At 33.4% G+C, this 24,041-nt stretch overlaps 2 protein-coding genes across 7 annotated transcripts; one reads left to right on the forward strand and one right to left on the reverse strand.

Moving 5' to 3' along the window:
- The first annotated feature begins 38 nt into the window (after positions 1 to 38).
- Positions 39 to 13,237, forward strand: LOC128191372 (serine/threonine-protein kinase 11-interacting protein-like). Of its 6 annotated transcripts, none has more exons than XM_052863440.1 (25): positions 39 to 347; positions 484 to 743; positions 1,011 to 1,178; positions 1,377 to 1,484; positions 1,607 to 1,678; positions 1,931 to 2,060; positions 2,346 to 2,449; positions 2,565 to 2,657; positions 2,872 to 2,913; positions 3,023 to 3,290; positions 3,445 to 3,542; positions 3,832 to 4,057; positions 4,174 to 4,284; positions 4,693 to 4,841; positions 6,172 to 6,303; positions 6,485 to 6,556; positions 6,751 to 6,838; positions 7,085 to 7,208; positions 7,380 to 7,405; positions 7,612 to 8,540; positions 8,824 to 8,924; positions 9,268 to 9,443; positions 10,829 to 11,005; positions 11,402 to 11,574; positions 11,752 to 13,237. In XM_052863440.1, the coding sequence occupies exons 1-25, from the start codon at positions 233 to 235 to the stop codon at positions 11,947 to 11,949; spliced, it is 4,140 nt and encodes a 1,379-aa protein (XP_052719400.1). In that variant the 5' UTR covers positions 39 to 232; the 3' UTR covers positions 11,950 to 13,237. The 6 variants fall into 6 exon arrangements, with proteins under 6 accessions (XP_052719400.1, XP_052719402.1, XP_052719409.1 ...); XM_052863442.1 differs by having other exon boundaries at positions 7,615 to 8,540; XM_052863449.1 differs by having other exon boundaries at positions 7,618 to 8,540.
- Positions 13,238 to 14,583: 1,346 nt separating this feature from the next.
- On the reverse strand, positions 14,584 to 23,931 carry LOC128170025 (mitochondrial inner membrane protease subunit 1-like). The gene is made up of 6 exons (XM_052836018.1): positions 23,812 to 23,931; positions 20,927 to 21,081; positions 20,677 to 20,765; positions 20,162 to 20,273; positions 15,919 to 16,029; positions 14,584 to 14,818 (listed from the first exon to the last, which is right to left on the reverse strand). The coding sequence occupies exons 2-6, from the start codon at positions 21,026 to 21,028 to the stop codon at positions 14,702 to 14,704; spliced, it is 531 nt and encodes a 176-aa protein (XP_052691978.1). The 5' UTR covers positions 21,029 to 21,081; positions 23,812 to 23,931; the 3' UTR covers positions 14,584 to 14,701.
- Between the last annotated feature and the right edge of the window lie 110 nt (positions 23,932 to 24,041).

Here is a 24,041-nt window from a genome sequence, read left to right on the forward strand (position 1 = left end):
GGACTGTTATTTACCTCCCATAGACGCGTCATTTCCTGAACTATTTTTGTCACATGAGGGCAAAATTTATCAACAATTTCGGTATTTACATGTTGCTTTAAAAACTATTGTGATTTTGTGATTAAGAAGGACCAAACGGGACAAATGCTAATGAGTTAAATTGTAAAAAATCCCTATTTAAATTTACGGTTGCGATCATCCGCCGTTCATTTGAATTTAATATGCATAATGTATGAAAGCTCTTCAAACCAGGACATGTGAAAAAGAGACGAGTAGTGGTATGGATGCACTGAGTCCTAAGGAGTTTGCTATTGTAAATGAGTTAGCCAGTCTTCTGCGTAAAAATGGTAGGACTTAATTTCATGGAAATTGCAGCATTTTAAATTTTTTTTTTTATTGTTGTGATTTTTATTTGCTTATTTTGATTTTCTTTGCCATGCATGTTTTAATTTCTGTTTCATTTTTCTCACTTGAAAATGATAGGTTGCTTTGCAGGAGAACAGATCCTCAATGGAAGTACTCAGTTTTGTTTGACGACACAATCACTAAGTCAGTTGAACCATGCCTTCCGACGGTACAGCGAGACCAAATATGACTTTGAGGCCAAGAGAGAAAGTGAAAGGTCAAGGCATGGGTCAGGTCGAGGTCGGTCAAGGATGACCCAGGAACAGGAACAGTTTCAAAGATGGCGAACCAATGCACAATTTCTGAATGATTTTATCACAAAGACTGCTTCATTAAAGGTACGTTGTTGTATGCTTTGTTTTGTGAATTAAATTATGAACAGATCATTGCATACTATCACAACATTTAGCTTTTGAACATGGTAAATATTTTATGAACATGAATTACAAGGTTTGTGGAATACATTTATGTGAATAGATTTTGGAGAATAAAATGCTATCTTAAAACAGACACCATTGCCATAACCCATGTCTCTTTATATTTTATTTTGGGTGTATTTTTATTTTTATTAAATTGTGTCATACATTGCTTTGTTTGAATTCCAGATTACACATGGAACATCTACAATGCAAGGTCCTATACTTATTTCAAGATTCAAAAGTCTACAAGTCCTAGAGTTGAAGAAAATACCCACTCACATGCTAGAGGGTCTGCACAAGCTAAGGGGACAACTTAGAGTTGTGACTGTGACAAGATGTTTGCATAATCTCCAGGTTACTAATCTTAGTACATACCTGTAATTGTACATCTCTAATATTTGTACATGAACATATATTTCATTGAAGCATATGTTTATTTATAATGAGTTTAACCCTTGGAGTCAATTTTTTTGTTCAAAATGCAATGAGAACTGTTATATAAAAGCTCTATTTTTGTGCTTGATATACATAATTTACAATCTAACCTCTCAGGAGTTTTTGGAGACCTGTGGGGGAGACCAGAGTTCCCCCATGTCTTGGCCCCAGCTGACCGCAGCTTACTTCAGCTACAACTGGATCAGTAAGCTGGATGCCTCGCTAGTGAGTCCACAAAGTCTGCTTTCTAATTGTCAATTGTGTACCATTGATTGTTAATAAGACTCTCAATTTGGTTTGAATTCAACTTCAGCATTATTTATATTTACCTGAACTTGTTTTTGTAGAGACTACTTCCAGCTCTAAATCTGTTGGACCTCAGCCACAACAGTATTGATAAAGTAGAGAATTACATTGAGGTAGACTGGAAAATCTAATCATTTTCAAAATCAACGCTTTGATATGTATATGTACTAGAATTTAACACTAGGCTTATGAAGAACAGAAATTTATGTAAAGCACCAAAGTTTTTATTTTTGAGCAAATGGTTTTTCATCAGGTTGATTTCAAGTTACACAGGCCAAACTTAATCCCATATGTTATGTCATATACAATAGTTTGGACATTTCTTTATAGTTCAATGAATTGTGTTTCATTATTTGTTTTATCAGTACCTGACAGAGCTGAGAAGGATCAACCTTGGCTACAATCTACTGGACTCTGTACCCATGTTCTCCATTACCGTACAGAAGAAACTGCAGACACTGGTCATACGGAACAATAACCTGGACAACCTCTCTGGTACGTGTTCCCTTTTGCTTTTCCAATAATTACCATATACTGTATTTCAATCCAGAACTCTTTTCCAATCGTCAACATACAGCATTTCAATCCATTTTGTTCCCCTAACACTTCTCAAAAAGTTAATATGCAGTAGAGTATTCCAATCTATTACAGACCAAAACATTTACCGATATTAAGAAATAGTGTGTTTCCAGTTAACAATATATTTGTTTATTACCATATAATTATATATCATTTTGAATGTCAATTTTTGGCATATCACATGTAACATTCACTTTACAGGGGTGGAGACACTAGAAGTCCTGGAGGAGATTGACGCCTCAGAAAACTGTCTGATTGACCATGCTTGTCTGGGGGTCTTCACCAAGCTTCACTCTCTCCGAGTGGTAAACAATTTAGTTATTTACATAAGTAACTCATGATCTTGTTTGTAACAGATTATTGAAAACTTATGATGTTTAATTTTATTATTTGTATAATGATGTACGTCACAAATTGTAGGTCAGTCTTCAAGGAAATCCTTTGTGTTATCATCAGCTTCATCGTATACGATCCCTCCATCAGATGTCATCACAAGCACTCTCATCAAATAAGGTATTTTTTGGTTTGGTGCAATTTCACTGGGGAAAAGTTTTCAATCATGTAATTATATTTCATGATGTGTCTGATGTAATCTTATTTTACATCAGAAAAGAAAATGAAACTTTTTTAAAAGGGGTTTATTTTGATATAAAATATTCTTCATTAACCATAATGATACTTGTAGCTGTACACAATTATTGATTTTTATGGATTTTATTTTTCATAGGTTGTTCTTGATGGCAAGCCAGTGAAACCAGCTGAACTCTTGGTATGTGTAATGTCCTTGAATATTTTTTGTGAGAATTACAAGAACTACTAGATGCTTTATATTGCATGTATTGATATGCATGAACAAATGACATAATTTTTGTTGGCAGCAACTTCAGAGCACAGGCAAAATACATGCACCCACTGACAAAAAACCAGACAAGGCGACTGTCAGTAGACCCCCCTCAGTCCACCAACGTCTGTCCGCGCAATATAATTTTGAAGACACAGATGACATTGCTGAATCTGTAAAGGTCGGGTCTCCAGGCAAGAGGAAGAGTCGACGAAAGAAGTCACGCGGGAAGTCAATGAGGACTAACACAGACGGAAGTGAGGTCACAGAAACCACCGATGGATCATCTCCAGAGAGTTCAAGAGGTCAGAATGATTTTTATCAATTATAGAATTCTAACTAATTAATAGTGGGGGGAGGGGTTGGGTTGGGTAGGAAATTTGAGTTTGAATTGCATAAATTGAGTGAATAAGAATAAAATATGTCCGAATATGACCTATATTATCAATTTCATTGTAGTGCCATCACCTACAAGAATAGTAGAGGGTCAGGCATCAGCATCCACACGGGAAGAAATTGAGGTGCTACGTGATCACTATGGTGTCAACTGGTTGCAGGTAGAGTTTAATTTTGCTTTTCCTCATTCTTAATATTTTAAGGGTATTTGATGTGATTTGGGGGTAGAAATGACATAATAAAATTATCATGATAGTTTCCAACTTTGTATATTGGATTCCGAAATCTTCAAATATTCTGATGCTGATGAAAGATATTTATTGATAGCAATTCATTACATAAGTAATGCTGCAATAATTGAATGCCATGTAATTGATAAATTAAAATGTGACTTTGTTGTAGATGATTTTTAAAACGTTGATTAACATATAAGGTACATGTATTTTTCAGGTGATATCTGCCAAAGAATATGAGGTCACAAAAACAGAAGTGAATGAAGAGTCAAATCTACAAAATACTGATACACCTTCCATTAAAGATGAAGATGTCACTGATTCAAAAACATTCAATCATACTGAAGATGACATTTATTTGAATGACAGCTCAGTAGATGTTCAGAATGGAACCAATGATTTGGAGGATGATATTGAGGTGCTGCATGTATCAAATGGCAAAGGTTAGTTGCCAAATTAATTTTTAAAAAATTCCTTTATCTTAAATTGCACAAGTCTATGTACTGATTGATGAAGGCATATTTTCTGTGTTTTGATTTGTTGGATTTATTATCTCCAGATATGTCTGGTACGGACCTATTGATCAATGGACGGCCAGGCTATGACAGAATGAGCAGTTCTAAAGGAGCCGAGTGGGATCGAGACGAGGAGGAAAATCTAGCTCTTTATGGTAAATTCACTGAATAATGTTGATATATCTTAGGGTTCTTGATAGTCTTAATTTGTTAAAAGAATCCTGTCCCTAATTAAAATCTGTACCTGTGTTTCCCAAATAAATGTGATAAATTTTTTTTAATTATTCTCAAAGTAAAGAACATATACTCAGATGGATATTAATTATTAAATAACTTAACCTAATTCTCATGTTACTTTGTATAACAACCCCCCAACTCCAACCCCAACAACCGAAATGTGAAGTTTTAAAATATAAAATAATTTTCTCAATATCCCTTAAATTTAATTCTTTAGGATAAATTGTATTGAAGCAATTTTAAAATTTAAAAAAAAAAAAATTAATGGATATTTATGACACATACATGTATATGTTAAGTTTATGACAATTTTCAAATTTGTACAGGAGAGGAGTGTGAACCGTTTATAATGATGCTGCCCAATGAAGAGCTTCAGAATTTGCTTGTGACCTTGAACCAGCGCTATTTGATTGAGAAGGACATTGAAGGCAATGTCAAGGAAATGCTTGACCTCAAATGCTTGTTATCATATAAGGTGGGATATTTTGATTTGTTAACCGGGTTTTCCAACGGAAAAATCCGGTTATTAAAATGGTGAAAATGGCGGGTGGGTGGGTGGGCGGGCGGCTGCCAAAAGGGTACCCTCATTGTACGGATAACTCCTCCTACAGTTTTCAAGATAGGAAGTTGTTCTTTTGCAGATCAATTGTACATATATCAGAGGTGTGCATATTGCAAGGATTTTGATTTCTGATAATTTATCGAAAAAATACCAGGTTTTGAACTTAGTCATTTTTTGGCAAAATTTTGCATATAGGGTACCCTCATTGTACGGATAACTCCTCCTACAGTTCTCAAGATAGGAAGTTGTTCTTTTGCAGATCAATTGTACATATATCAGAGGTGTGCATATTGCAAGGATTTTGATTTCTGATAATTTATCAAAAAAATACCAGGTTTTGAACTTAGTCATTTTTTGGCAAAATTTTGCATATAGGGTACCCTCATTGTACAGATAACTCCTCCTACAGTTTTTAAGATAGGAAATTGTTCTTTTGCTGATCAATTGTACATATATCAGAGGTGTGCATATTGTTAGGATTTTGATTTCTGATAATTTATGAAAAAAATACCAGCTTTTGAACTTGGTCATTTTTTGGCAAAATATTGCATATAGGGTACCCTCATTGTACGGATAACTCCTCCTACAGTTCTCAAGATAGGAAGTTGTTCTTTTGCAGATCAATTGTACATATATCAGAGGTGTGCATATTGCTAGGATTTTGATTTCTGATAATTTATGTAAAAAATACCAGCTTTTGAACTTGGTCATTTTTTGGCAAAATGTTGCATATAGGGTACTCCATTTCACTTGATACGTGTTGACATGGATTATGGATACAATTCACATAAAAGAAAACCCGGTTTGCTGTCACAATGACAGCTTTTCTCTTGTTTTTTGGTTGAAATGAAAATTCTGTGTACATTGTATATTTTTGTAAGTGATGGTTTATGCATTTACATGTTTTAAAAAAAAAAAAAAAAGGCACACATTTTATAGGGGATTATATGTAAAAATTATTGCTGTTTGGAGGCAATGTACAAAAAGGCCAGGTTACAAATACAGTTGACAATTAGAGGTGTTTTTTTTTAATTTTGAAGTTTATGCAGGAAGATACATGACAATGTATGTTTCCTGTAAATGGATTATCCATGACCTCAATTATCAAAATGGACAACCCGGTAAATAGTATTGGATATAGTACATGTATATCCTCTCAAAACTTATTTTTTATCAAAGGACTCCCCTTTAAAGATATGAAACAGTGAATACATTTTTTATGGCTTTTCTTCCTGTAAAACAGATAGAAAATGAAGAGGTCATTCATGAAAACTTGGCAGATGAACAAGTCCCTGTGTTCAGAGCCAAGTTTGATTATGTGAGAAAGGATAGGCGTGAACGAGTCTTCATACTGGAAAGCACAATAGCAGCCATTGTAAGTTGCAAAAAAAAATATAATATTATATAATGATATTATACATATAGAAACAGTAATTTGCTTGCTTTAATATTATTATAGTTATAGTTAAATTTTACACATGTATACATGAAGTATATCTTAATCATACATAGAGTACTGGTATATGAATTAAATGTACAAAATGTGTATTTTGTAGGAATTTGAAAATTTATTAAGACCCATAATGGAAAGCAAGGAAATCGAAAACCAAAGAAAAAACATTCTACAGGTGCAGTATAGAATTCATTCTTAGCAATCAAATACTATAATTATGATTTCCAGTAAGTGTGGTATTTAACAAAAAAAACTATACAAAAATAAAAAAAAAAAAACAATATGATATGTAAAGTTAATTTTCTAAATTCTATGATCATTGTTTTTTTTATTTTTGCTTTATTCTTTCTCTCCTTTCTTTTTCTGTAGTGTTTAAAGTGTTCCAAGGAAGTCACAAAACAAGAAGCAGATATATCCGAGCATGTCTTTGACAAGACGGAAATAACGTCACAACAAGGTACAGCTCTCTGATTCAAGACCACACCCCCTCTCCAATCCAAACCCCAACCCACCCTTTGTTTAATATTAAAGTCTACAAGAAAGTCAACGCCAATATTGAATACTTTGTCAGCATTCAAATATTTCTGTTTTTCTTGTTCTTTCATTGACATATTGTAGTCACAGTTAAATTGTAAAGTATGTGTACCAAATTTGTGACAAACCAGTTCTTTCGTCAGTAACCTTATATTTACCTGTTGTTCAGAGATTCGTTACCAATGTCCTCACTGCAAGAGTCAGATGTTGATTGAGGTCACCCATGAGGAGACCCGAGCCCCTGTCCCCAAGGGGTCCAGTGGTGGGGACAACATAGGAGACAGTCACAACAGGTACTCTTCTGATAGCTTTGATTTACTTCGTGTACCGTCACATGACTAAGTTGTACACTTGTATGATAAACTATATTGTAACCAATGTTCAGTATATGAAGTTAGATACAGTACTTTAGATTTTAGAAAACAGATGCATTTACAGAAATCTTTTTTTTTTTTTAACTTCAGAAAAGAGGAAGATTCTGAATTATCAGGTAAGATAATAAAACCATTAAGCTCTTCTGTACATTGATATAATTCATCATGATTAAATTTTTAAAAATAATATTGTGGTAAGAAATGATATCAATTGTCTCAACAGAATGACCAGATACATGTATTAAAAGATATAACAGTACTCAAATTGATGATCTTTTACATGGAAATATGTCTGATTTATCAATTTTATTTCAATTTTTAGTAGTAGGAAGTTTATCCAGACCAAGGACCTACGCATTTAATGACATCATGTCACATTCAGACATTGGACATATGCTAACGACACCATCAATACCAAGATCAAACTCTACAGGGAAAGCACTGAGTGAAAAACAGCGAGAAGAAGAGGGATTGAGCCTTGTGAACTCTTGGTCAGATGTCACATCTTCTGAACAGAGTAAGCGAAAAAGTCGAAATTCTGTGGACAGCGATATTTCAGTGATAACCAACCCGAGTGATGCCAGCATTTCTGTGATTTCGAGTGATGCCAGCATTTCTGTGATTTCTGAGTCTAGCGTAGAAACAATATCTGAACCTTCAAATAAACATAATGCAGACGATGGTTCTTTTGTGACATCAACACCCCAGAAATCGGACAAAAGAGAGGCTGACAGTGTAACAGTACCAAAGAGTTTGAATTTAAACGGTATTGTTGAGGAAGAGGAATTGACCCCTGTAGGGTCACCACTGTCCAATAGTATTTGCTCTAGCATGGTGTCCAGTGTGTACGAGAATTCCCTATCTGTAAATGACAATCAGGAAACCTCATCCAACAAAGATCTGTCTCAGTCTGTGATAAACAATAAAACTGATGTAGAAAATAACAATGGCAATACTAGTAATCAGTCTCAGTTAAATGGGCAAGATGACTCTCTGGACAATAATTCCAGTTCGTACGAGACTTGTGAGCAGAACAGTACACAGGACAGTACCAGCCTCAATCTGCAGGCTGTGGTCAATAGAATCAACGGATCAGACAGTCCTGCAGTGAGGGATGATTCAGGGCTTGATTGGTTGAAAAACCTTGACAATCAACACCATGTTGACCTGAGCGTTGTTGATCACAGAGTGCAACTGTACTTAGACATGAACGTTTTGGAACAATCAGAAACTGTGCAGTGTTGTATACGAGTAAGTGTTTAGAATAATTTTTTATAAATCATAATTAATATTTAACATACTCAAATTTTTGTTGCACTACCGTGCTTGTAAATTTGTAACAAGGAGCCTCTTTGGCATTTTGAAATAATCATCTAAGTCATCTTCTATAAATGTAATTGGTATTTGTGCAATAATAACTGGGTGGATGGGATATGCATATTTTAATGTTTAAAATTCTGATAAGTATAGTTGGCATGTAAGACAAATAGCCTGTATTCTTCTGTACATCTAACTTGACCAAGTTTATCATCAGTGTACTACAGTCCAGTACATGAGGTCCTCAGAGTTCCTCTCCTATCTGATCTTCTCCACCAGCAGAATCCTAGTCATTGAAATTTTAAACCCTGATGAAGAGTAAGTCCACAGGTTGTTTCATGACACATTGTTACCTGCTATGTTTGTAAAAAGGATGTCGAAAAATTTTAATTGGCTCTAGGAAGAGATGTACGGTACAAGCTTATCATTTTACAAGTACAGAATGTATTTTCATATGTTTCAAATGTTAAGTAAAAGTTTGCATTTTATACATGTTATACAGACATTTTCTGTTACTCCAGATACCTACATGTATATATACTACAATGCAAGTTATAAATATAGATGTAGAAAAATTGCTCTGTAATTGACAATATACAATTAGTGATGACCATGTGCTGTATCAACTAAAACTGACATTTTGTCTTTTGTTACTTTCTAGAGAGAACTCGGACGGCTTGTCTTGTATTGAGAACCAGCCAATGACTGAGCTTTGTTACGTTGACATTGGGCTGGGTTACCAGAGTGTGCGTCTGGAGTTTGATACCATGTGTTCCAGTTATAGCTTCCTGATCCGAGACGAAGAACGGTGTAAATCCTTCATCAGCTTAATCACAGGTAGCTGATTTGGGTACACTGTATATGATATTGTCTCTCTGAATCAACACTGAGTGGGGTGTTTCATGTCATACAGACACATGAAAGTACATGTAAAAGAGTGTATTTTTAAAAAAAAAATGATTTTATCAGATGCAAAATTTGAAGAACAATGTATATGTATGTTCGTTGTAATTGAGTGGGAATACAACTTAATTTTACCTGTGTTATTTAGTATCTATACTACTATATTAAAATAATAGACTCGAATTTTTGGTCTCTAATACCGAGAAATAGGAAGAATACTCTCATTTGTTTTACACATTTTAAACATCATCGGTACTTGAAGATTACCAATTTGTTTTCATTTTTTCTAAGTTAAGCTTCGTTAATTAATAACCAATGAAAATTCCTCAAAACATCCCAGAAATCACCTGGATTTTTTGGATTTTACAATCTTGCGCTTGCGCAATACATTCACGCTAACGGGATCTTTAGTTTATATTTCCACAATATCTCATCTGCATGAATAAACTCAGAAATGATAATACAAATACGGGTAAATTTTCATTGGACTTTTGCTATATATTCTGTTCATATATATTTAATTAATGATTTCTTATGAGAGAAAGTATAAAATAACAAATATACATTTTATCTAAGTACTTACTTTTGTCTTCGTGATGACAAAAAATATTTGATTACATGCAAAAAAGTTACATTGTATTTGTTAGGAGAGTGAAGATAGAATATGTTTTATGATAATCATACGGACCCGGTTTTAAAAAAAAAAAACGTGTACTTTGGTGAAAAGGTGTTGAATTCTTCCATTCTATGGATTAAAATTTTTAGTTGAAAGGTATTTGCAGTCTCAAAAAGGTTTGTTCTGATGAACTTGACTGTTATTTTCAAGGCAACTTCATTAACTTTCTCCAAAAGCGATTCTGCAATTTTCTGCTACATTACGGGTATAAAGGAGGCATTCTAACTGTGGTGAGGGCCTTTCCCAAGACACAGTTAGGATTATTCAAACTAAGGAAAGTGTAGTGAAATTAATAGCAGTATTGTAGGCTAAAAGCTTTGTAATGTAAATGTCAATAATAAGGTGTGTCGATGTACCTATTTTGTAAATGTCCGATATGCAATGTCAACCCGTCAAAGTCTAGTATATAGAAAACAAATACAAAATTGTATATTATGAAAAAAGCTCTAGTATGCATATGTCCATGTATTTTGGTGACATTTTCCACTCATTTTGCTTAATACTGTACAGTTATACATGTACATGAAACATATATGTATTAAAGGGAGCAGTGTCTAGTTTTCTAGTCATCTACAGTATATTCAGTTGTTTTAACAGTCATCTAAAAGCATACATATGAACCCTTTTTGTTAATAAATTACAGAGATAATCCAGGGCACTGCCTTCAGTGAGGATAGTAAGCTGGAGGGGATCAGTAAATTTAACGCCACCACCCTTGCTAACCTACAAGACACTGTCTGGTGGAAGTTCAAACACAACCTCTCGGATCAAGACAACCAGTTCAACCTTGTCCGATACCTCTCTGGAAGATTTATCACAGGTCTGTATGAAGACCTGCTATTTGTAATAGGAGACAAGAAATTTGGGCTTTTCTGATTGTACATGTGCATATAGTTGGAACTGTATTTTAGATTTTGAATTCAATATGAATTAGGTAATTCAACTTATAAAGGAAATCATGTTTTGTACAGGACAACAATACAGTAACTTGAATTTTGCTTCAATGTCTCTACATAGTTATTCCCACAATAAAAAGATTAACAGAAGTTTACAAGACACAATTTTTTCTGTCATTAAATCATGTAGTAAATTACAATTTAACTACAGTACAAACACAGAACAATACATGTATTTTTATACATATATAGATCAATATACATGTACCTGGTACTATAAGTATGTACTGGTCTTCTATTGGCATATTTGACTTTTGTAGAGCATGATGACACTAGATCTGTGGGTTTAGCTGTGACTGACACTTACATCTCATTGGTGGTGGAGAACCACCAGTGGCCATTACCAAGGTTACAGGCCTCCTTACCAGAAAATATTAGAGGACAACAGTTTGTTCTATTGGATAGACAGAAGATCAACAACATTGCTACCATTGTGAGTATTGTCCACAACCAAGTGCAGTTATTCATTTATTGCAGCTTAAAATGTTATATGTTACTAGAAAACACATATATGTACCATTTAACTTTTAACTAGAAAATACACATTATATCCATATTGCTGATTCTTAATATAACACAATTGTAATAATTTCGTCCTGTCACTTTTCAGGAGGTCTGTAGTTCCACAGGTGCCAAAATAAAGGTCAATTTCTTTAATGAAGAATCTCAAGAAGAGGCTCAGTGGTTCATTGCCATGAAAACCAGCATGAGTACAAGGTCCTTTTTGGAATCTATTCGAGAGCCTTGGGAGGCTGCATTTGAGGTTGGAATGGTAATTGTTCAATCAGATTTTGATGAGGGGTCATAGGTTATGTATTTACAACTTAACTTATTCTAGTCAGTCCGGAACTTCCCTGGTTTGTATAAAGAATGTTTATTTATAAAGTACAAAAATATTGCATGTACATATAATTTTGTTCAAGTTAATTAACTTATTTGATACTGTAAATGGAAATACATCTACATGTAGTTTTGGGGGGAAAACACACTGTAAAGAAAAACTAAAGTTACAGTAGCATTGATGCCATCTTTCCATTGTCTATCTGCAAATTTGATAATATTTCAATAAAATGCATACATTTACAGTGCTATTTAGTATATATCGGTATTTACTGGAATCAATAAACAGATGTGTGGGTTTATCTTTATATTCAGATAACAAACTCAGTATTATTGGCACATGTAGATGTATGTGTAAAGTGAAAGCTTTTGTTATCCTTATCAAATCCATGTTTGTAAATGTACTGCACATGTACCCGGTATACTTGCTATGGTGTCTTAAAGTTGAAATTGTTTACAAAATATGAAGGATATCAATGTTGTGTTTTAGTACAGTGACTGTGTACTTAATTTTAACCAGATTTACAAAGTCTTGCACCTCATTTGTCTCACTTATCCAATAAGTGATTGTTTTAACTGCCACAACATTCCAACTCTGCCAAATGTGCACAGGTTTTTTGGTTTTTTTTAACTTTCAGAATTATTCTTTTCTTGATTTAAACCCCTCAATATGTTTTTAGCGAATATAGGTATCTTTAATTTTATTGTTTTAATCTTTTTAGTTTTTAAGGTTTTTGCAATTCTTGAGGTGCTGAAGATATTTGGTTTTCCTGCTATATCATTTTAAACCAGTTCTATATACATACTTTATTTTAAATAAGTATGTGTAATTGTTTATCATTCTGCTAAGATTTTTAAATTTTCAACCAAAAAAAAAATCAAAAATTCCAGATACAATTTTTTCCATGTTTTAGGGAATGTCAATATTAATAGTACTGTACACAATATAGCAATGAACCATGCTTCATTCTCTTATCATCTCAGAAATTCTTCATGAGAATAAAATGAAAAATAAACACCATGTTCCCCCCTTTTGTAGTTCTTTTCTTTTATTCAAAGCATTAACCTGTGATAAATGGTTATTTAAATGGTTATTTGTTGATGCCTTCCCTCAACTTATGTTGCTATGACGTTTGGACAAATTTAGTAATGCAAAGTTGTATTTTATATACTCAAACTCTCTTTATGTCCTTGTTTGATGCATTAGTGACAAGTGTATTATGCATTGGGTTTTAAATAAAAAACTTGATTAACCACACTTTGTTGATTTGTATGTGTAGAAGTTAAAGGGGGTCAGATTAGTTCATTTTTGGTAAAAATTTATGCTCACTTTACTGTATACAGTAAAACACGGTTATAGTGATCACGCTTATTATGAATTGACGCTTACAGCAAAGTGATTTTCATTATCTGAGAATTTATAACGTGTTGTAAACATGACAGATATAAAGAATTACGCTTGTAACGAAGCAAAATCGCCCGTCACTGGCACTTCATTATAAGCGTGTTTTACTGTACTGTATGTCTACTCATTTAAAATAAAACATGTATATATAATGCAATATTGCTTCAACGTAACAAAATTTCTAAATTTTACCATGTATGGTAATTTTAATTTTGTTTATTTGGTACTTATTTAAGGAACAAGGAAACATTCTTTGAGTATTATGAAGTGATAATTTTGGTCGAGGCGTGGTCAAATACAATAAAGCCTGATGATAGATTTGATCACGACCCGACTGAAATTAACACCTCATTATATTCAAAGAATGATTCCTTATTACTTATATTTATATAAATTTAAGCCATCGTACGATTAAATGTTTAAATGTAATAAATAAGCAAACCCCGCTGGTGCCTCAATTTGGCGTCATTTGAAGTTATGGGTTATATAGTACAAAATCGATAGGTATTGTTATCACAGGCAAAGACACTGGAAAATGTAAATATAATACACAGTTCAGTGTGTTAAAGTACTACTTCCCAAAAAATCTGACTGTACAAAGAAATTTATGTACCTAAAATACACACAGTACATGAACCTCACAAGTCAGTGCATACAAAGGGTACTTTGATACTGAATACTGTGGAATCATTAGAATTCGTGGTGGCTCAATTTTCGTGGGTAGCCATCGCCCACTAATTTACATCCTCAACGAAAACTAATTATAAAAGGTTTGGCTTACATACTGAAACTAAAAACTGACTCATCCATGAAATCAGATCCCCACGAACAAGCAAAAAACCCATAATTCACGAAAACTGGCCCCCATGAAATTAAATGATTCCACAGTATATTGACATAATCACTTTACACAATATATGATGTACAGAGTATCTTGTACCAACATATTCCCTAGTAAGAAGTGTAATGTTACTGTGTATATATGTTAAAGTGTTTATATGACTATCCAATGCAATACAGAGTCTTTGAACCCTGTTCATGTACATCTATCTGCATCCAAGTACAGTATTAATTCATACATGTACATAATGCAGGTACATGTACATGTATGTAAGATGTCCCATAGTATCCTATACATGTACAGCATGTGTACACTCACTTCATCAAACCTTGAGGTATAAAAAATGAGAAACAGTCTGAATTTTGGCACAGGTTTATGATATATTCATATATAACAGAATCAAGATTGTATTTCAGATAAATACATGTACATGTAAAGTAAATTCAAAATGTTTTCACAATTTAAAACATTAAACTACTGCTCTTCACTCTCTTTGCTCCTGCTCAAGTACAGCCCAGATTTCACTCTTGTCTCTAGAATATCTTCTTCCCCGGGAAGCTTAATAGGTCCCATCCTGCGTGTAGGCCACCACTAAAATATAAGAAGTAAAAACTTTGAACACAAGGCTAAAATACAGGTATATGAAATTGCATGTTATTCAATTTTGAATGTCTCTTTCTTACTACATACAGTACCAATAGTTATTATCTGCACAATCATTACTATATTGTAGTAATTCAGCGTGCATTTATTCTAATAAGAGTGTGTCATAAAAGAATTATAAAATCAAACAAGAGATGTTTGTAAAACACTTATGCCCCCCTCCCTTGGAAATATCTGCAAAGAAAATGAACGGAAACTAAAAATAATTGAAATTTTTCTAAGTCCAAAGCACATAACTCTGTCAAAAAAATGCTTGACCGCACCCAAAATTAAACTTGATCTAGATACTATTATGATAAACCTGTATACCAAATTTAATTTCAATATGTGTATCCTACGTGAAGAGAATGAACGGAAACTGCAAATAATTGGAATTTTTTTACGTCCAAGGGGCATAACTCTGTCAAAAAAATGCTTGACCGCACCCAAAATTAAAGTTGATCTAGATACTATTATGATAAACCTGTATACCAAATTTAATTTCAATATGTGTATCCTACGTGAAGAGAATGAACGGAAACTGCAAATAATTGGAATTTTTCTACGTCCAAGGGGCATAACTCTGTCAAAAAATGCTTGACCGTACCCAAAATTAAACTTCTCCTAGATATTATTATGATAAAGCTGTATACCAAATTTCATTTCAATATGTGCATCCCCTGCAAAGAAAATGAACGAAAACTGCAAATAATTGGAATTTTTCTACATCCAAGGGGCATAGCTCTGTTAAAAATTGCTTGATCGCACCCAAAATCGAACTTGACCTAGATATTATTAAGATAGACCTGTATACCAAATTTCATTTCAATATGTGTATCCTTTGCGAAGAAAATGAATGGAAACTGTTGGTGGACCGACAGAGCAGCAAAGCAATATGCCCTACCTTCTTTGAAGGGGGACATAATAAAATTAGGGCAATTAAATTCTATTAAAACAGATTTACATGTACTTCATTACAGTAAAATTTGCAATAGCTAAAAGAAATCATGAAAAGAATCAAGAATGATGGTTAATAATTAATGCTTTACCCTGAAAAAGACCCTGGATTCCAGCAACCCATAAGGGACAGGGCCATAATCTCTAGAGTCTTCAGAGTCCGCTTTGTTGTCCCCCTCTATCCAGACATGACCTTTTGGAACCTGTCAAAGAAGCATACTGTTAACATATTACATTTGGCTGCGTATTCTTTTTGGCATTTTTGGGTGAAAGCCATTTCTGCTAAAATTAAGTACCTGGTACACTGCTAAATGGCATTTATAGATGTACAAAGATGGATAACTGGAGGTAATACCATAACCACTCTAAAAATTATATCGACGCATTTTGTGTGGGGAACTAGAGGGAAATTGCAAATAAAATAGTTAAGGAGGCAGGTAAGTGTAAATATTGAAATGAACATGCTAATTTTAAAAATAAAATCCTCGTCTATTTGTTGAAAAATCAGAATTCCGCCAAATATGGTACACATCAAATATAATATGAAGTATACTGCATAACATCAGTTTTAACTGATCTAAATGTGAAAAGAGCAGAGGTGTAAATTGTCACAGCTTGTGAAAATAATCAAATGAAATAAATGCTTTTATATCCCCTTGTGCTCATATCTGGATACAGGTATTCAAATTAAACTGGTCTCTTTGAAAAAAGAGAATCCTTTTAATTTAGTTAAAGTTCATAAATATTTTAGTATGGCTTAAATTGTTCCTTTTTTTCACTCTGAAATTGTTTTCATTCCTAACTATGATAATTGCCATGTCAATAAATATTTGGTCTATCAACTGCATGATATACAAAGACAATGTCATGTCTATCATACATATTTCATGAAAGTCATCACTAACACATCAACTTATGCACCACCATTTTTTTCATTGATATCCATTTGATGGAAATTAATTTTTGTTACTCGGTTTAAAAAGATCATGTATTGTCACCATGGAGCACTAGAACAACCCAAACATGATGAAGCATGCATAGTTTATTATAATAATACCCTATCAATATATCATGCCTAGTCTCTTGTGTCTTTCAATCTGCATTTTAAAATGGATCTAAGCAATTTGACATCTTATTTGCTCAGAATTTTTGGAGAATCATCATTTAGTTATTCAATGTTTTCATTTTTAGCTCACCGAGACGAAGTCAAGGAGAGCTTATGCTATACCCTCGGCGTCGGCGGTGGCGTCGGCGTCGGCGTCGGCGTCGGCGTCCGGACCTGGTTAAAGTTTTTGTTGCAGGTCCTGTATCTAAGCTATTACTTGTCCTATCTTCACCAAACTTGCATGGATGATGCATCTGGACCTACTTATGGACTTGAAAGACTTGGATGCTGAATCTGGGTCCTAAATTTCAGATGCTGGAGGAGGTTAAGGTTGTTGGACCAGGTTAAAGTTTTTGTTGCAGGTGCCCTTTGATAGCAGTATCTTAGTTACTGCTGGTCTGTACTTCACCAAACTTGCATGGATGGTGTGCCCTATGATACCGATGCACCAGACAGGCTTGAGTGCTGAATCTGAGCTATAGGTTTCGGATGCTGGAGGAGGTTAAGGTTTTTGGAGCAGGTTAAAGTTTTTGTTGCGGGTGCCCATTGATAGCAATATCTAAGTTACTACTGGTCCTAATTTCACCAAACTTGTATGGATGATGCGTCTTATGATACTGATGCACCTGACAAGCTTGAATGCTGAATCTGAGCAATAGGTTTCGGATGCTGGAAGAGGTTAAGGTTTTTAGAGCTGGTTAAAGTTTTTGTTGCAGGTGCCCTCTGATGATTAATCTTAGTTACTACTGGTCCTAACTTCACCAAACTTGTATGGATGGTGCGTCTTATGATACTGATTCACCTGACAAGCTTGAATGCTGAATCTGAGCAATAGGTTTCGGATGCTGGAAGAGGTTAAGGTTTTTAGAGCTGGTTAAGTTTTTGTTGCAGGTGCCCTCTGATGATGATATCTTAGTTATTACTGGTCCTAACTTCACCAAACTTGTATGGATGGTGCGTCTTATGATACTGATGCACCTGACAAGCTTGAATGCTGAATCTGAGCAATAGGTTTCGGATGCTGGAGGAGGTTAAGATTTTAAGAGCTGGTTAGATAAAGTTTTTGAAACAGGTGCCCTCTGATGATGATATCTTAGTTATTACTTGTCCTTACTTCACCAGACTTCCATGGATGGTGTGTCTTATGATACTGATGCACCTGACAGGCTTGAATGCATAGTCTGGTTTCGGATGCTGGATAAAGTTAAGTTTTTAGGAACAGGTCACATGTTTAATAGATGATAGTACTATTTCAAACTTGCATAGTTGATTTAACTGTAATATGAATGAATCGCAGAGGTAGCTTCAGATGCAGAGCTTGATCTCCATTATCAAGGATGCTAAAAAATAAATCTTAGTTATTACTGGTCCTAACTTCACCAAACTTGAATGGATGGTGTGTCTTATGATACAGATGCACCTGACAGGCATGGATGCTGAATCTGAGCCATAGGTTGCGGATGCTGGAGGAAGTTAAGGTTTTAATTGCTAGTGCCTCTGATGATGATATCTTAGTTATTACTGGTCCAAACTTCACCAAAATTGCATGGATGATGCGTCTTATGATACAAATGCACCTGATGGGCTTGAATGCTGAATCTGAGCCATAGGTTTCGGATGCTGGATGAGGTTTAGTTTTTTTGAACAGGTCACATGTTTTATAGATGATAGCTTGCATAGTTGATTTAACTTTATTATAAATTAAATGCAGAGGTTGCTTCAGAAGCAGAGCCTGATCTCCATTATCAAGGATGCTAAAGAAATCTCCTACCTCACTCAAACCAGCTCGATAGATAGATGTGTTTGTTGATAAATGATATAACATGATTCCTATGATAAAGTATTGTATGATATGAAACAATATTGTTTGATATGATACAATATGATATCATATGTTATATTATAAAAAGTTATACGATACGATATGATATTGTATCAATTTTTTAAATATTTTATGATATGATAATGTATCATGATATTGTTATGTATAGTATTGTATATTATGATACAATATTGTATAATATTATATTGTATTTTTAATTTATTATTTTATCACATGATACAATTACATAAGATATTGCAAAATATTATATTGTATCCTATGATACAATATTGTATATTCTATAATATTGTATCATACAATATTGTATAATATGATATTGGTTTCAGTAATATAGAATAATATCACATGGAATTGTATTATATGATATTGTAATATTATATAATATTGTATTATACGATATTGTATGATATGATATTGGTTTATATGATATATTGTCATATCACATGAAATTGTATTATATGATATTTTAATATATTTTATTGTGTCATATGATGCAATATGTATAATATAATAATGTATTTTATAATATTTTACCATATCACATAATATTGTATCATTTGATAAGATACAATGTTGGAATCAAATTATATTGTATTATATGATATAATATCATATAATGTATCAAATATGTTTCAGTGTCATTCAATACAATATCATTCTATATTATACAATATAATATCATGTTTCAGTGTTATGATGTATTATGTAATATGATATTGTAATATGATACTATATTGTATTATATTTTATGATATTGTATTATGTGATCAAATACAATAAGGTATAACACAATACAATGTCATATCATACGTTACAATATCAAATCTCATTATTGTTTATTACAGTATTTTATTTATTATATGATATATATTATATTAGAAATATGACATGATGCAATATTTAATTTTATAACATTGTATTGATTAACATATGAACATATGATTATCATAAAAAAGTTTATCAGAATCCATGAATATCCAAGATCATAAAGTATGATTTTCATATAAAATGATAAAGGTGGTCTTATGAAGGTGATGTCTCATAAGGGTGATGCTCCGTCTCGGTGAGCTTAGTAATCTATGATTACCTATGTTTATCAATCTAATCAAAATTAGAACTTCCATCCACTTCCTGGTTGTCAATATGTTGCAAAACACAATACCTATATATTACAGGTTTGTAAGTTAAATTATACTTTTTCAGTCAAGTGGATTTTCTATCTACCTGGTTATATACAACTTTATGTTTGGTATCACAATTTTAAATAGAAAAGAACACAAAGAACATAATTTAGTGGATTAATTAATCCAACATATGAAAATATCTCAGACTAAGGAAATTTATTTAAAGACTAGACCTGATCATTTGCACTGGTTTGGTAATTTACCTTAATGATTTTTCCATCTTCGTTAGTGATGTAATCATGCTCCATACCAATTATTCTCTTACAGACCAGATGAGTTGGCTTATATGGATTCTTTAAAATAACAACATCACCTCTACAAAAAGTCAAAGCAAGAATATGAACTCTCCAGATATAATACATGTTTTTAAAGACAGTCTGACATTTTCACCAATCTGCAAGTTTGAATGTCAGTGTTTTTTTAATTTTAACATAAACATTGGATTCTACGATGTGAAAAAATTAATTTTGATAAATTATCATCATAAAACAAATAACAGAACTGAAGAATCATTTTAATGCAGCCAATTTTCATATACATGTACTGCCATTTGTTTCTGGGGTTTTTTTTTACACGTTTTTCAGGATGTAACTTTATGGATTTATAACTTTTATGAGTAAAGATGTAAATTCATGGATTAGGGATTTTCACAAAATCTCAGAAAAACTGAGCTTCCATAATTCAAATTGATAAATATTTATTCCATATGTAGTCTTACTTCTGTACTCTGTAGTTTGAAACAGTTAGGTACTCAATCAATGCTTTATCATTGGAATGAATGGCGGGATACATAGAGTTTCCTATGAGCTGTGAAAAAAATTCAAATGTACGAAACAACCCATTTAAACAAAATCTTCTCTTGAAATGAAATTCAAATCACGCACCAAATTTTTTAATGCAATTACTTAACATGTACTTGTTTATTAATTTCTCGCTGTTAATATATATTTCAAAGGGTGATATATTACATCAATAGTCCATGCTACTTTGTTGGCAAATAGCAGAATTCCACAACTTCCACAGTAAGCACTGAACAGGATCCTTTTCATTCTCTGTGGGATCCTCCACATTTTCCCAGTTTTAGATAAACAGAATTATCATCAGGGGTGATAAATAGCAGCATCTACAAGATAATTGAACAACCATATTTTCAATGTCCAAAACAATTATTTTTTTCGGCTTTATGCTTCTTATGCCTCATGCTGTCTTTCAAAATTAGAGTAGTTTTTTGCAGATTTGAGAAAATTTTTCAATCTGTAGTGAGCCACCTTAAAGTAATCTCCCTTTGTCAACGTCACTTTTAAATTCCTATAGTCTGTCCCAAGTCATTGCTTCCATCACTTTTTGATGATTTTTAATAAAAATACAAATACCTGTGAAAGAAATACAGTTGAAATTGATAAAAGGTATCTTCATTGAACAATTATCATTTTTCACTCATTAAAGTTCACAGGACCAAAATAAAATTTCTTGCGGAGATTTATAATAGGAAATGTTTACATCTTTTCTACATTCGGAAGTACTTGGGATACCTCGTGCAATTTTTCAAATTTACTATCCAGGCTTATTCATGGCTGATGCAATACAAAATCCCTGTAGACTTTCTTTTTTTGGATGTGTATTGAAACCTGAAGCGGTAGAGGGGGCGTTTCAAGACAGATAATCTGGACATTTTTCATATTAGTGGATGAACGTAGTTTGAGCACAACGGCATTTATGATTATCGAAATATTGAGCAAAAAGTGGTGGAAGCAAAAACTTGGGACAGAGTATGGTAGAGGGGGCGTTTCAAGACAGATAATCTGGACATTTTTCATATTAGTGGATGAACGTAGTTTGAGCACAACGGCATTTATGATTATCGAAATATTGAGCAAAAAGTGGTGGAAGCAAAAACTTGGGACAGAGTATGGTAGAGGGGGCGTTTCAAGACAGATAATCTGGACATTTTTCATATTAGTGGATGAACGTAGTTTGAGCACAACGGCATTTATGATTATCGAAATATTGAGCAAAAAGTGGTGGAAGCAAAAACTTGGGACAGAGTATAACAGGATAAATCATAGCGAGCGCAGCTCGCCAGCGCACAGCGCCGGAGCGAAGCGAGCTCTACCGGCAAGGCATGTGTGAATAGAAAATTCGGATTAGTTGCACATTCATTCAACGGATTTTTTTGGCGTCAGTAAATCGGACCAGTAATGCATTGTTTTAATCGTCCCAGTAGTTCCCTGTAATCATGGCAATTTTTATCACTTCACACTCTCACGAGAATCAGCAAAACAATAACAGATGTATACGACATACAGTCAGTGCTACCTCTTAAAGTTCACGTCAGTACACTCTCAATCAAGAATAATCGAGTGACGTCACAAAGGTTTACACATTGATCCGATAGATTTTTTCGGCGTCAGTAAATTTTGACCCACAATTCATAGTACCAATGGTTTCCAACCTCACGTTCTCGCGAGAATCTAAGTACAACTTTTGAGAAGCATATATAAGATGTGTAATTTTACGAACATCATGCTTTTTAAAGTAAATAAAACAGTATACTTCGCGTACTTTTATTTCTCATGGGAGTTTTAAAGAGTCAGGCAACACTTAACCAACGTCAGCTTTGACGTCACAATAAGCACTGATAAGGGGAAATTACTCTAATTGAAGTTATTGTAAATCTGCTGAAATTCATGACCAAAATCCTCTCAAAATCTTGCAAAGGCTAAGCTAAAGAACAGCTGAAGAATAAGGACATTTCTTCAGATACAGGAAACAGTTGTAAATTGCACTCATTTGGATGAAAGCTAACATTTATTTTATTCACTATAATTACGGTAAATTCCTGGAACGTACACGTAGCATCGCCTTTTATTTTAAAGGGAGTGGGTGGGTGGATGGGTTGATGGCAGCCTCATCCAAAAAATCTTTGCAAGCAAAAAGAAAAAAATCATGAAATTTCTAATCCTTCAGCTCTTTAGCAGTTCAATGGTTTCTTTATTTTCACTTCCATTTATTACATGCGTGGGGGGCCCAGGGGGGGGGGGGGGTGGCACCATGTTCTTTTAATATGATAAGCAAATATATTAAAGCGTAAATTAAAAAAAGAATGTTAAAAAAAGAAATTAAACATTAATTTTTTTTTCAAAAGGGGAGGGGGCAAATCCATGATAAGTCCATTTTCTATGTGTAAATAGAAAAAAAATGAAATTTTTTTTTGTAACACGGTGGGGGGGGGGGGGGGGGGGGAGCTCTATGATGAATCAAGTTTTATATGTAGGTTTAAGAAAAAATGTCTACTGCAAAAAAGGGGGATGAACTGACGTTACAATCACTTTAAAGCAATGAATATTTATATATTAAAATCTTTATTATTCAACAACATTGTATCTGAGATTAAATTACTGTTCTACTTATAAATAAATAAATTATAACAAATCTTATAAACTATGAATAATGAAAATTTACTGAAAAATAGGTATGTTTTATTTTTTTGCATTCAAATTTTACGTTGTTAATTTTATTTTTATTGATTTATTATAATTCATTGTTTGATCACATGCTGTGCTCGCCCCAACGGTCGCACCGTAAAACATATTACAAAATACATAATATTCCATTCCACTAATGCCTGACTACTATAAAAACTACCGTCGCAAGACACGAGTTTTTCGTCCATTCTATTTTTTGGAAATAATTCTTTGACACAAAACCCGTGGCATGCGACGATGTACAGTATAAAAAACCTGATTATGAATGTGAAAGTTGTCTTTAAACAGAAAAAACTCACTAACGATTGTCAACTTTGATGTGACAACATGAAGAGACGTTGACTTAAAAAGAAACAATTTTTTCTTACCTCTAACTCAATTAGCTACTTGTTTCATCGTATAATTTACATGATTCAAGAAAGGGTAAGGTTAGTCAAGAGCATTCTCTAAAAATTCAAGCAGGAAATGCAATGGTACATAAAATGTAACAAACCGAGAGCGTATAGATTTAGAATTCCGGACAAACAGCGACATCATAATCATGTTTTAGAACGACACATCAAGATTAAAACTTTGTCAGGAACCCCTGGAGAATTAA

This window comes from Crassostrea angulata, chromosome 1 (assembly GCF_025612915.1).
Source record: "Crassostrea angulata isolate pt1a10 chromosome 1, ASM2561291v2, whole genome shotgun sequence".
NCBI classification, from domain to species: Eukaryota; Metazoa; Mollusca; class Bivalvia; order Ostreida; family Ostreidae; genus Magallana; species Magallana angulata.